General features: G+C 39.2%; 3 protein-coding genes across 3 annotated transcripts in view; 2 read left to right on the top strand and 1 right to left on the bottom strand.

Moving 5' to 3' along the window:
* The window catches only part of LOC115631917, a 77,273-nt gene that overhangs the window by 9,947 nt on the left and 53,284 nt on the right, over positions 1 to 14,042 (bottom strand). The gene's annotated exons all lie outside the window — the stretch shown is intronic.
* On the top strand, positions 4,693 to 6,525 carry LOC115631916 (probable cytochrome P450 6d2). The gene is made up of 4 exons (XM_030528767.1): positions 4,693 to 5,422; positions 5,477 to 5,922; positions 5,986 to 6,234; positions 6,290 to 6,525. Exons 1-4 carry the CDS (start codon positions 4,731 to 4,733, stop codon positions 6,451 to 6,453), a joined length of 1,551 nt encoding a protein of 516 aa, XP_030384627.1. The 5' UTR covers positions 4,693 to 4,730; the 3' UTR covers positions 6,454 to 6,525.
* LOC115631172 lies at positions 6,604 to 12,950 on the top strand. Its single transcript, XM_030527861.1, has 11 exons — positions 6,604 to 7,289; positions 7,436 to 7,872; positions 7,939 to 8,172; positions 8,235 to 8,340; positions 10,125 to 10,697; positions 10,754 to 10,876; positions 10,978 to 11,168; positions 12,005 to 12,244; positions 12,299 to 12,571; positions 12,647 to 12,833; positions 12,926 to 12,950. Exons 1-11 carry the CDS (start codon positions 6,607 to 6,609, stop codon positions 12,948 to 12,950), a joined length of 3,072 nt encoding a protein of 1,023 aa, XP_030383721.1. The 5' UTR covers positions 6,604 to 6,606.

The following is a 14,042-nucleotide window of genomic DNA, read 5'->3' as shown; positions in this document are numbered from 1 at the left end:
CATTAAAAAGTGATTTGTTCAATTGTTTTTTCAAATTCTTCAAAAATTAACCAAGAACATCAACTGATGAACAACACGTTAAACTAATCAAAGAATAAGTGCTTCAAAATCGACGATTGAAAAAAAAAGACACTACTATTAAATTTTGCAAAAATATCTTCAAACATGAACAGTTTTTAAAGGTTTTTAAAATAAGAAGCAACTACATTAAAATGACATTGTAAGCCCAAAATATAGACATCGAGCCCAGTGTTCAATGTTATGTAAAAAAGCAAATACGAATAAATGAGAAACTTAGCACAAAGCCTTGCATTGTCCGAAAGCAGCGCCAAATACTGGCAGCCGACTTCTATATTTCTGTATAGTAAGTATTTGATTGCAATTTTGCCCGAGATGGGAACTACAACTTGTATAAATAGAGCTACAGAGCTGATTTATGGCAGTATTTTTGAGTTTAGCGAATGCTTTTGTGTCAGTTTTGTTCTTATGTAAGTCTACTTGGGAATATTTGCAAATTAATATGCGAAACGGGTAATTAAAATAGCACGCACGTGTGAGTGAATTAAATACAAAACACTGAACAGAATCGGGGGTGTGTGTCGGCACGAAGCGCATTTCCAATGAATGACACGTGTGTCCCATGACATTGAAGTGTTATGAGTTGTGGGCGATGTGTCATTTATTCAAAACATCGCTCTAATGCATTAAGCATGTCAATATATCGATCGAGGCATGTATACAAAGATGGACTACAAATGTGGTTTATTTCAGTGCTTACTCATAGTTTTGGGCTAAGTTGTGGCCAGGGACTCGGAATAAAGTTAATGTCGAAACGATGTCTTTTCTTTATAACGCCTGGAGAAAGATGACTTCGATAACATCGCAATCCATTAATAATACAGATTTGGTGCAGAAAAGAAAAGCATAATTGCTGCTAAACAAAATATTATAATATACAAAAATTGTTTGTAATTTTAATAATTTTGAATTTTTTATAAAAAGGTCTAAATTAGTAAACAATAAAAATGGTTTTAAGTAAAGAAAAATACCCTGAAACGTAGTTAACAATAGCTTCAACATTATCTAAAAACTATGTAAAGATTAAGTTCCGTTTATAATTTATTAAAAAGAATGTCCCTTAAATCAAAATAAAAAAGGTCGAAATTAATCAAAAATAAAAATGTTTTAACAGGAAGAAAAATACCATTCAGTAGTTGTGTGTCTAATAAACAATATAGATGAAGACTCGGCTATATTTTTTTTCATTGAGATACAAGTATATAGTAAATCACTTGATCATTGTGGTTGGCTGTGAAACTGCCAATTAAATATCCTACTAGCCTCCCTAAAACCTGGTTAACCATAGGTTCAACATTAACCATAGGTTCTAACAGGAAGAAGAAAAATACCATTCAGCAGTTGTGTGTCTAATAAACATTTTAGATACTGTTGTACTTATTTTAATTTATATCTATTGTTAATCACTTGTGCGTAGTGGTGGGTTTCTAAACTGCCAATTAAATATCCTACTAGCCTCCCCCAAACCTGGTTAACATAGGTTCAATATTATTTATGAGTTGTCTACAGATTAAGTTCCGTTTAGGCTTTACAATTATTGAGCATGCTTAATGTGGAAATAAATTAACAGATGATACGATTATAGATATAAATGCAGATGAAATAAATTAAGAGATAGGAGTGAAATATTCTATTAACTACTGCTATTAACTACTAACTACTACTAACTATACATTATCTACAAATTTAGTTCCGTTTAGGCTTTACAATTAATGAGCAGCCTTTAAGTTGAAATAAATAAATAAATAATAAGAACTAGTTGAACTTAACAATATTAGTTAAACGAAAACTAAATTTCTAAGACACGAAGAGCTCAAATTGCTCATACAAGTATAAGGATAAACACTAAATTCTGTTCGCAAATGTGTTGGACGTGGCATAAACATTTCAATTTCAAGCAGCTGCCGCATATCGAAGCAAGAAGGATAGTATAGAAATGAGTAAAATGTGAAACCCAATACAATCTCCGGCTCAACATTCAGAAAAACAAAAACAAATTGATACAAATAATTTCAAGCTTGAGTGCCTTGGTGCTCGTCCCGAAAATTGTCAGATTCATCTGCTTGTTTATAATGAAAAAATACAAGTATATGTATGTATATATATGCAACATTGTTTATTTATTTACTAAGAGGAGAGGGGAGGAGAAAAATAAAGCGGATGACTCGACAAAACGGTCAAGTCGTTTATACTTTCAATTTTTGCCATGACTTTGGCATTTAAGAGTGGCTGGCCGTTGCAGCAAGCTGTTGCAAGTTGTGACCAGCATGACTATCCATAAGTCCTCAAAAGTTGGCAAGCTCTGGCCAACTAAATTGACCATAACAATTGCCGATGAGATTTTTATGGGCATGCCTCACTCGATTTGGCAAGAGTTCAAATACTAAGCTGCAACATTTGCCGCAGACTGTCAATATCTACTTGTAGTTATGTGGACAAGTCGTACTTGCTATTGTCAGTTGGAACATTGCCTGACCTGCCAACCCACAATGTGGGCCCAATTTTGATTTTATTTACTTCGCCAGTGCCATAATAAATGTGCGAAAGCGGAAAATAAAACATTTGATAATGCCATGCTTGCTCTATATTTATTTAAATCAAATTCCCACAGGCCCTCTGCCAAGCAACATACAATTACGGGAGAGAGGCTAAGGGAAGGGACGGGTGGGGAAGGGAGGGGAGGGGAAGCGCAACAAGTGTGTGAGTTACGGCACCCACACAAGCATATGAAGCCTTCCTACCTGGCTATAACAATTCAGTGCAGTGGAAAATTGCCTCCGGTTGCCGTTGGCGTGTTGACGTGTCGCGCTCGTAATAATACAAAAATTTCAATGCATTTTTTTTAGACCTCTTTTATGTCGTGCCCTTTTTTTCTTGTAAACAAAATTTGCATTTTTTAACGCTTGCCATGAAATTGGCTTGATTAACAGCTTCCCGCCAGTCGGTTTAGGAACTTTTCACACACTATTGGCTTAACATGAAAAACTGACGCTTGTTGGGATGACTTCGTAAGCATTGAAGAATGAAATTGAAGAACGGGTAATGGCATCTTTATCAGTTCAAAAATTGTTAGAACAGCTCCACTAAGTTAATCAAACCAAACTAGGACACATATCATATAATTGCCCGTTTGAATCGACAATATAAACTCGTACTGCAACTAAACTATCATTTGTGTCAAGCAATTAACCATCACCAGTCTCGATGCACAGCGTCTTAGCCAACTAAATCGAATTGCAACTTGCAACTACGCTAATTGCCACTTAGCCAGAGTCTAGACACTAGACAGCAAGTGCCACACAATAATTGCAATGCCATTTAATTGCGGCGTGCTTAAGCAAACAAATTCAGCAAATAATGGAAAACACATATGGCAAGCCCATTGGAATAATCATTGAAAGGTTCTATTTAAAGCTCACAGAGAGCGGCATTCGAATTGTTTACACTGGGAGCGTAAACAGAATTTAAACGCTCAACAAAACTAAGCGGAATTCTGTTAAAATCGTTATCGCATAGAGATAATGGTCGTGTATGTTATTTCAAGAAATAATACTTTATCTGAACTAAGCACAAAAAGAGAAGTGCCTAGCCAGTTAGTTAATTGGCGAGTCTATTTCAGAAAACACTTTGTACTTTTTTGTTTGCCACCATGGTGTCTTCTATATTAATGCTGTTCGATCAGTAATCTGTCCTACCAGTTCATATAACGCTGTTAGAGCTACTGCCGAGAGAGCTTGATGGAAACGATGAAGAATCCTTTGCTTCTTCAGTCTTGGAGATGAGATGGACATAGCGCTAAGATTGTGGACCTATATCTATTCTAGATTCTGGAAGACAATCATGCTAGTGCGCCTTTGATGAGGGTCCTTGGCATTGCTTTGTTGAGTTATCTTTAGCTTTTGATTTCAGCTGGGCATTCCATTCGACGGCTATAATACTTATGCTTAGGTCAGTTGAATGCACAAGCGATTATGGCTTAAATACTTTAAAGCCACAAAGGCATCGTTTCTGGGAATCCAATTTGAATTCCATGCATTTTCACTTCTGGCAGCTAAGGGCGGCTTAAAAGCAAGCTATTCCAAGTATTAAATAAATATAAATAAATATATAATATTAAATAAATAAAAATTCTTGATACATGTGCAGTTTTCGAAACTGAAAGAGAGCCAACTATTTCAAGCTCTGCCTTAGGAAGCTTTGCAGTTTAGAAGCTAGAAAACGAGTTTTTTTCTTCACTCACTTGCAAACAGTTAAATAAACAAATTACAACTTAAAGCTTTAGCAAGTAATTAAAATTTAAATACATACCCGGCCCACCCAAAGCCTAGCAGCCGCACAACAGAGAGACTTGTATACTATATTTTTTTTAAATGTTCAGAACTTGAGCGGCATACGAATACGTTTAGAGGGCGACTGTTATAAATGTTATCTGTTTTGACAGATTGTGCGGCAAAACTGTTCTATCAAGCGCACTGAACACCCTATATATATATATAATTTATAAGAGAGTGTGCATGATACTCATATCTCTGAACAAACATTACGCTATTAATTCAAAAGCAAGAGGCAAGCCGTTTAGTTATTCGCCGAGTTAATTTCTCAACAGTCGCAAATTGTTTTCATTGCTCGCTTTGTTTGTTTGTTCGAAGAAAATGTATACAGTTCTATGGCTGTTCCTTGTTTTGGGCGTCACCCTGCTCTATTATTTCATTAGACGCCAATATACACACTGGCAACGGGAAGGATTAGCTGAGGAGGCTGCCAAGTTCCCGTTCGGCATGCTGGATGCGGTGGTGAAACAAGAGCGAAGCTTTGGACTCGTTGTAAGGGATATTTATGAGAGGCACAGCTCCAAAATTGTGGGCATATATATGAGCTATAAGCCGACTTTATTGGTGCGCGATGCGGAGCTGGCACGCAAAATATTGACCAGTGAGTTCGATAGCTTCCACGATCGTGGAATCTTCATCGATGAGGAGCACGATCAGTTGTCGGCGAATCTGTTTAACTTGCGTGGTGCTTCCTGGCGAAATTTGAGGGCCAAACTAACGCCCTCGTTCTCATCGGGGAAGCTCAAGGGCATGTTTAATACCATCGATGATGTGGGCGATAAGCTGGTCCAGCATTTGAGCGGCATAGTGGAGGAGAAACGGGAGGTGGAGATTGAAATTAAGGAAAAGCTGACCACATATGCGGTGGATATCATTGGTTCGGTTATCTTTGGACTGGACATTGATAGTTTCTCCAATCCGGATAATGAGTTTCGCAGAGTGAGCAGCACACTCTTTCAGCAGGAGGCTTTGGCCCTCAAGATACACAACATGGCGTCCTTTGTATGCCCCCCGTAAGTCGCACAATTTATGGAGTCCCAATAATTTTATATCATTCCATCCTTTAGAATAGCTAAGGCCATGAACCGCTTCGGCTTTGAGAATCGTGTGCTGAAAACTTTGCGCGACATTATGCAGCAGACCATCGAGTTTCGGGAGCAAAACAATGTGGTTCGCAAGGATCTATTGCAGCTACTAATACGCCTGCGCAATACTGGAAAGATTGGTGATGATGACGACAAAGTTTGGGACATGGAGACAGCGAAAGAGGACCTTAAAGCCATGTCTATAGATAAGATTGCCGCTCAGGGATTTCTTTTCTATGCAGCCGGCTCGGAGACAACGGCGTCCACAGCAGCATTTACACTTTATGAGCTGTCCATGTATCCTGAGCTCCTGCAGGAAGCTAGGAACGAGATAGACTCCGTACTTGAACGTCACAATTTAAAGCGCACTGATAAGCTGACATACGAGGCGGTGCAGGACCTCAAGTTCTTGGATTTGTGCATCATGGGTAGAATGCTTTGTCAATTGTATTATTTTCTTTTCCATTCAACTGTGTTATTGCTATAAACAGAAACTGTACGCAAGTACCCGGGACTTCCAATGCTCAATCGCGAGTGCACAGAAGACTACAAACTGCCGGACTCCGATTACACCATCAAGAAGGGCACTCCAATTTTGATTTCACTCTTTGGCATGCATCACGATCCCAACTATTTCCCAAATCCCAGTGACTATGATCCACACAGATTCGACACGCAGTCGCCGAACTACGATCAAACCGCCTATATGCCTTTTGGTGAGGGTCCTAGGCACTGCATTGGTGAGTATTCATGGCCGTTCATTTACAAGCCGCGGCATGACTCTTGCAATTATAGCCCTGCGAATGGGGAAAGTGAATGCGAAGGTGGCTGTGACCAAGGTATTGGCCAACTTCGATATCGCCGAGGCGCCGCGCAAAGAAGTGGAGTACAAGTTCGATGCTTCCCCAGTCATGGTGCCTAAGAGTGGCCTGAAGGTGCGTCTCACGAAGCGAGTCTGAAAATCATTGCTCATTTATTGTTAATAAATGTAATAAAGCAAATAAAATACAATTTCCTGCTTTCTAAATGCATTTCAAATTGCAATTTTCCTCACTCAGCGACTGCACAGAATAGAAACCTCACAGTCGTACTTTGTCTAGACTGCGATCGGCATGTATACTCTGGTCTTACTTATTTTGGCGACATCGTTAGTCTACGAGATCCTTAGACTTCGATTCACATACTGGCGACGTCAGGGCATAGCTGAGGAGCGTGGCAAGTTTCCACTTGGCATGATGGACGTGGTGTTGAGAGGGGAGCGCAACTTCGGTCTCGCTTTGAACGATATTTATGCACGACATAATGCCAATTTTGTCGGCATCTATATGTATTTCATACAGGCTATATTGGTGCGGGATGTGGTGCTGGCGCGCAGAATAATTACAACTGACTCTGGCAGCTTTTGCGACCGGGGAATCTCCGTGGCTAACAACTATGACGAATTTACGGCCAATTTGTTGAATATGCCGTGGACTGCCTGGCGAAAAATGCGGACCCAGCTGGATCCAGCGTTCAGTTTAGGGAATCTTAAGGACATGGTTGGTACTATCGATGATGTGGGCGAAAAACTGGTTCAACATTTGAATAGCGCCATGAAGCAAAAGCAAAAGGTAGTGTTGAATATGAGCCAACGATTGTCAACGTATGCTGTGGATGTTGTGGGTTCAGTTATCTTTGGACAGGACATTGATAGCTTCACAAAGCCCAATAACGAATTGCGCGCAGTGGGCCGATTAATAGAGGAGCCAACTCTTTCCATTCAAATATACAATCTGGTCGCCTTAGTATGTCCAATGTAAGTAAGTGGGAATGTTAAGAAAAACCGTACCCGAATGGTCTGTCCTTCTGTTTGTCTGTATGAACGTCAATATCTGTTCAACCAATAGAGACAGGCATATAGAAATTTTACACTTGTTCATTTCATTTATTTTGTTATGTCAGCTTAGGTAAATTAATGAGCCGCTTCGAGATTGGTAACAGCGATCTTTTAAGACTGCGCGCCCTTCTGCAGCGCACAATGAAGTTGCGAGAGAAAAATGGCGTGATTCGCAAGGATATGTTACAGCTGTTCATGCATTTTCGCCCTGCTAGAAAGATTGCTGCTAAAGTATTGGATATGGGGAAAACGAAGCAGGAAATCAAAGCCCTATCGATGGAGCAATTAGCCGCACAGTATTTACTCTTCTACACAATCGGTACGGAGACTACAGCAGCCACAGCTACCTGCACCCTCTACGAGTTGGCCAATTCTCCTCCCATCTTGAGGGAAGTCCTCGAAGAGTTGGCTGCAGTCCTTCAACGACACAACTTAAGTCGCACCGACAGGCTCACCCTGGAGGCTGTGCAGGATCTTAAATTCATGGATTTATGCATAATGGGTGAATTTTGTTGATCTCTTCTGTTTTCCACTTGCCTAAGTGTTCTTCCTCTATTTCTTGCCACAGAAACCGTACGGAAATACTCCATTATTCCTTTTATTCATCGGAAATGCACAGAGAACTATCGTGTTCCCAATTCTCACTACACCATTAAAAAGGGCACACTAATTTTAATTTCCCTCATTGGCATACACCGCGATCCCAACTATTTTCCTAATCCTAATAGATATGATCCACACAGATTCGATGCAAAGCGAAATACTTATACACCTTTTGGCTTGGGACCAAAGCAGTGCATTGGTAAGTCGCCTATTCTAGGGAATTTTAGAGTCTATATATTGTGAAAAAAAAACTGTTTACAGCTAAATCCTTGACCATGGTCATTATCAAGGTGGCGTTGGTGAAAATATTGGTTAATTTCAGTATTTCTCAGCCAACCAGAGGTAGCTCGAGAATGAGTCTAGAGAAGCGTGCCTGACCTGACCTAAGCAGAGCTGATAAGGCTTTGTACTGTTGCTATGTATTTTCATTTTATTTAAAAACTAAATTAATCATCTATGTGTACTATGAACTGTATATAGTATACACTTTTATGATTTGTTTAGTCGTTTTCACTCTATTTCGTGATGAGTCTCTGAAAACTACAGACTGTCGAATATAATTCATAACAAATATGCGAGTAATGCAAATAAATGCGTAATAAATGTTAGACTCCCTAGTTTAAATACATATTGGAATCTACAGGATTTATGAACAAACGAAGTTTTTTTTCTAAAAGTTAAAAATGTAAAGAATTCGTAAGAAACTTTTATAGCTATCTGAGATTAATGGCTACTTTTGATTTCCCAACTTATAGGGTTTTCCGTAACGTGTTTTTTGTCATCTACTCAACAGCTTCTACTTGTTGATTTATTATTATTAAGAATCTAAATATTTCATTTGAATGTTTGCTACTTTTTCTTGAAGACTGTTTTGTGTCAGTTTTAATTAAAAGCATTTTTTGTAATTTGTTAAATTTTAACACAATTTTATAAAATTCATTTCCAAGTATATAAGAAACTAATTAAATATGTATTATAAATTTTCTCAAGCCCATCAATACACAACAATAAACTCATATTGAAATATTTAAAAGCCAGAAACACCACAAAATCTAAGCCCACTCCTCATACATATGTACATATTCCTACTTTTTGCTACAATTGGGCAATTTTGTGTATACAAAATAATTTAATGAAAAAACACAAGTGCGTAGAAATAATCTATTTATAATTATTGTTGATCAAAAACAATATCTTCTAAAGTTTACCTGAGAGGTCATAATTTTTTTTGTACAGAAATTAGCAAACATTCTCAAAAACGATTGAATGCATTAATGATTTGCATCGAAAATAAGAAATCTCCCCCCTAATTAGAAACTGTTTAGGGTTTTAGGTTTCAGGTCAGTTTCAATTTGTATTTGCAGTGCAAAATTTTTCAAAAGTCGTAGTTTTCTGTGTCTTCCAACTTTTATTTCCTAGGTATTACAACATTGCCCGTTCTCAAGAAAATAAATGTTGTAATAGCTAGTGTTTGTTTTCTGTCAGATAATGGCGAGCAGCTAAACGATTATTGCTGTAGATGAGTGCATATAGATACAATTTGCTTATCATTTTCGGAGCATAATGCAAGACCATGAACGTGTGCGCTGCTGAATGATAGACAAGGGGTCAGGGGGCTGGTCGGCTGCTGGCTGCTGGCTGCTGGCTGCCGGGCAACGCGTCTTTTCACGGCCGACAACTGCATATAAACAATACGAGTATAAGTAAAAACTTGTCATGTTTCCTGATAATGACTATAATGGTACAGCCGCTGCTGTATAAATTATATTATCAGGATGGCCGGGGTTGCCGCCGGCGCTCGCTCTCATTATCAGTCCGAGAGCGGGAGATAGAGATTGAGTGAGAAGAAGAGGAGGACGGCGTCCAGGGAGAGAATGGGAGATAAGCAGACAACAATAATGCGATAGTGCGCCGGCATTTGCCGGCATTGGTTTTTAGGTTTTTTGGTCAGGCAACACAACATTGTTGGCTTGAATTGTCAGTTGAGCGCAGCTCGTCAGACAAGCTGTGTATATTTAGTCGCAGAAGAAGCGACTTTCGATTTCGTTCATCATCCTCTTCATCATCGGCATCCTCAGCATCACCATCAGCATCACCATCAGCATCAGCATCGACAGCAATAAGAAGCGGCAGACGCCGATGAAAACGCAGCCAACGGCGAACTTTAATTATCTGTGCAATTCAGTTTGCTGACGCATGTGAGCCCGAACGCACGCTCACAAATCTCAGAATGTGGCTGCTACTGCCCATATTATTCTACTGTCTGGTATTTCTGTACGTCCGTCACGTCTACAGCTACTGGGGACGGAAAGGATTCCCAAGCGAACGCGTCTCCTGCTGCTGGTCGTTTCTTTGTCGCGCCTACAAACGCGAATTCCGACATGTCGAGGCCATTTCGGAGGCCTATCAGATGGGTCGGGAGCGACTGCTCGGCATCTACTGCTTCTTTCGGCCGGTCCTACTAGTGCGCAGCGTCGACCTGGCCCGCACAATTCTGGAGCAGGCTAATGGACACTTCAATGATGGCAAATGGGATTTGGTCAGAGGTTACAGGCGCTACAATTTACTTGAGAAATTGGCACCCATGTTCAGTACACCTCGTCTCTCCGATATGTTTCGCAATGTGGAACGTGTGGCCGACCATATGATGCGGCATTTGGTGCGCCGAGCAGTGCAGCAGGATAAGGGCACATTGGAGCTGGACATGCAACAGCTGCTGAGAATGTAAGTCATAATGGCAGAGATGTTTTGAGACTAATACAAGGTTCTGGAATATGCAGTTATGCCATCAACATTATTGGCAATTTGGTTTATGGCCTGGATGTGAACAATTTCGAGCAGCAGGATCACATATTCACCAGCTATGTGAGCAGCGACAGGCGACGCAGCAGCTGGCAGTCCTTGTAAGTAGCAGATTATAGTAGAGTTGATACTCCAAGAAGATAGCTTAAATAGTCTAATTATCAATTTCATCGTAAGATTTCATCACACTCTAATATTTCAGCACACTGAGTCGCCTGCAAAAGAAATCGTCATTCACCTATCGTCTACGCGATCTTATCAAATCCAGCGTGGAGCAACGTGAGGACAACGGCCTCATACGCAAGGATATTTTGCAGCTTTTGGTTAAGTTTCGTAATGGAGATGAGCTTTGTAATAGCGGCAAACAAAAGTGGCATGTGGAACACGTTTATGGTAAGAAGGCGCTTGGCCTTAGCTAACAGACTGAACTCTTGCAACAATCAGTTTCTTTTTGATCTCGAAAATTTAAAATTTGTAAAGAATTTACTTACTTAGTTTAACAAAATTGCTTATTAGTGAGAGGTATGATAAATATCAGAGTAGCAACACTTTTTAAATCACACTGAATTCTCTTTAAAATTTTGGTTATTGTTTTCAACTAATTTTAAATCAGTTTTTGACCCTAGAACTTGTTTGTGTCGAATCTGATGAAAGCTGTGATAATTGTAAATGATTTTCTATTCTACTTTCTTTTGATGATAGCCATTCTACTCACTTGTTCTTTCAATATAATGCCAAAGTGCTTATCTTAGGAGATATACTATATACAAGTAGTAAGACAGCTTTTAGTTCCGTTTAGTAGTTGTCTTATTTTGTTTCAAGCCTGCTTTTTACATATTTTTGTTTGCCTTCCACGACATTTTATTGCCATCTCTATTATGAAAGCAGCGAATAAATAAATACACATTTTTTATGAAAATAAAAAGTTGGTTAGAGTTAGTCACATATTATTATTCCTAAGTGTTAGACAGCCATTTAATAAAGAAAGATATGTTGCATGCATACTTAGTAAAATTTAGGAGCTATTTTTTCAGTGCAGCTACTTATTATTTATTATAAGGCTTGCAAACAAATTAACTTCTAATCAAATATAAATCAATAAATTAAAAATTGTATGTTTATGAACTCTAGACACTTCCAATTTTCCCCCTTTTCTCCTTTTAAATTTGCTTCCCCAAATAATTTAATTTCCAATAATTGCAACCACTTGTTAATCCGTTGCTCTTTAGAGCAAGAAAAGGTGCTGTCTATCAAACATTTGGCCAAGGTAGCCGAAGACATGCTGAAAATGTCATTGGAAAGCATTGCAGCCACCACCACGCTGGCGCTCTTCGAAGTCCTTCAGGAGCCGCTCATGCTGGAGAAATTGCAAGCTGAAGTCAAGGAGCTGAACGTCAATGAAACAGAAGTAGTTCAGCTCGAGTTCGAGCAATTGAATGGCTTGAAGTACATGGACATGTGCTTGAAGGGTATGTTGCCAAACTATGCGATGCAAAATCATTTCGTATATTGCCAATTTGCAGAAACGCTGCGCAAATATCCGCCAGTCCCCATTATTGAGCGCATTTGTCGCAAAAGCTACACACTGCCCAACAGTCGCTACACCATTGGCGAGGGCAAGACCCTGATGGTGCCCGTGTTGGCCATACAGCGCGATGAGAAGTATTTCAGTGAGCCCTTGAAATACAAGCCCTTGCGCTTTTTGCATGACCAGCTGGATGATAAGCACTGTGCTGCTGGCAAAGGAGAGTCAACATCCTTTATGGGCTATGGCATGGGGGGCGCACAGTGTGTGGGTGAGTTTTATTTTATTCATACAATTCCAGTGCAGTCTCAGTAATTACCAAGTGGATGCACTGTCCCTTTTTTAGCTCGAAACTTTGCCAAAATGGTGATAAAAACGGCACTTGTTAAGTTATTGCAAAACTTTCACCTGGAATTGGAACCAGCTATGGCCGAAGCAGTCCAACTGAACTATCAGCCGACACCCTTCATTAGGTCAAAAGATGGCCTTGTAGTTAAGTTGAAAATGCTTGAAATAAAATCTAAATATTATCTGTAAGTACTTTTTTTTATAAATATACTTTTTTTATAAATATACTTACAATATATTTAAAATAGTTGTGAACTTTTATGGTTTTTTTTATTAGACCAACAAATCACGCTGATTCTTAGATGAAAGCTGTTCTGCATTTCAGTTAAGAAATGTGGAAATCCTTTCAAAGTATGCGTTCAAACTTTTTCCAATGCTTAAACAAATGTGTTTAAATATTTAACGATTTAATGCAATTACTTTCCACACAGAGTTAATGAGCAATTTGTTTTTAAACGACAATTAAGAAAGACCTGCTATTTTTTTATTCATTTTCATTTAATTTTCAGTTTCTATGTATGTAAACTAATTGTAATTAGAATTTCGTATAACTTGTTAGTGATTTTATTATTCGCATAATGTTGCTCCAATTTAATAAATTCTTCACAGAACTTCTTGGCAATCCAATTACGTTAGTTTTATAACCACTTAAGCGATTTGCGGAACCACACAAGCACCTGACTTCAGCTCATAAACTTTAAGACTTAACATGAGCGCCTAATTTAATTTACACAATTAACACAAACAACGGCTTTGGGGTCTAGACTTTGTTTTCCAACACGCTGTCTCTGTCTCTGTATTGGTTTATTTTTATTTTTGTGCTGCGCGCGTTGGCATAAATTCCTGCGCTTTATGCGAACGGCAGCGCCTAAAATTATGCCATAAATAAAAATCAGTAAATTATGACAATGGCTGGCTTTCGCTTGTCTGTCTTTGCGCTTCGTTAGCCTTGTGCGCAAAAATGGCGCAGGTCCTTGCACACAAACACAAGCACAAACACATACATATACACACAGGAACAGCGACGTACAAACACATCATTTGGCCAAGCGGCGCGTTAAATTAGTGAATGTTGTTGTTGTTGTTGTTGTTGTACTTGTCTGTTGCTGCCGCTGTTACTGTTGTTGTTACTGTTGCTGCTGCTGTCAGTACTTGTTTACGCTTTTGTCGTTGACTCAAAGCGAGTCGGAGAGCGTGAGAGAGAAAGAAAGAGAGAGAGGGACGGCGAGATCTCATCAGCACAGGGCTTGCAATCAAGCGGAAAAGACATGTGCTTCCATTTGAGCTTATCATTAAATTTGATTTGCTTTGTTGCCAATACATGTCGAGTGACAGGCTACGGCTTCGACTTCGACTTCGACTTCCACATCGACATCAACATCGACAACGAATTG

Source organism: Scaptodrosophila lebanonensis, unplaced genomic scaffold (genome assembly GCF_003285725.1).
Source record: "Scaptodrosophila lebanonensis strain 11010-0011.00,11010-0021.00 unplaced genomic scaffold, SlebRS2 tig00001412-arrow-pilon, whole genome shotgun sequence".
NCBI lineage: Eukaryota > Metazoa > Arthropoda > Insecta > Diptera > Drosophilidae > Scaptodrosophila > Scaptodrosophila lebanonensis.
The sequence above is the reverse complement of the archived record's forward strand: the minus strand, read 5'-3'. Positions and strand labels throughout refer to the sequence as shown.

Excerpts from the sequence above, each read along its gene's own strand:
- LOC115631916 (XM_030528767.1), top strand. The coding sequence starts at position 4,731 with ATGTATACAGTTCTATGGCTGTTCCTTGTTTTGGGCGTCACCCTGCTC. Across the intron at positions 5,923-5,985 it reads CTTGGATTTGTGCATCATGG|AAACTGTACGCAAGTACCCG; the intron begins GTAGAATGCTTT and ends TGCTATAAACAG. Across the intron at positions 6,235-6,289 it reads GGGTCCTAGGCACTGCATTG|CCCTGCGAATGGGGAAAGTG; the intron begins GTGAGTATTCAT and ends TTGCAATTATAG.
- LOC115631172 (XM_030527861.1), top strand. The coding sequence starts at position 6,607 with ATGTATACTCTGGTCTTACTTATTTTGGCGACATCGTTAGTCTACGAG. Across the intron at positions 10,698-10,753 it reads ATGCAACAGCTGCTGAGAAT|TTATGCCATCAACATTATTG; the intron begins GTAAGTCATAAT and ends TGGAATATGCAG. Across the intron at positions 12,572-12,646 it reads GGGGGGCGCACAGTGTGTGG|CTCGAAACTTTGCCAAAATG; the intron begins GTGAGTTTTATT and ends TCCCTTTTTTAG.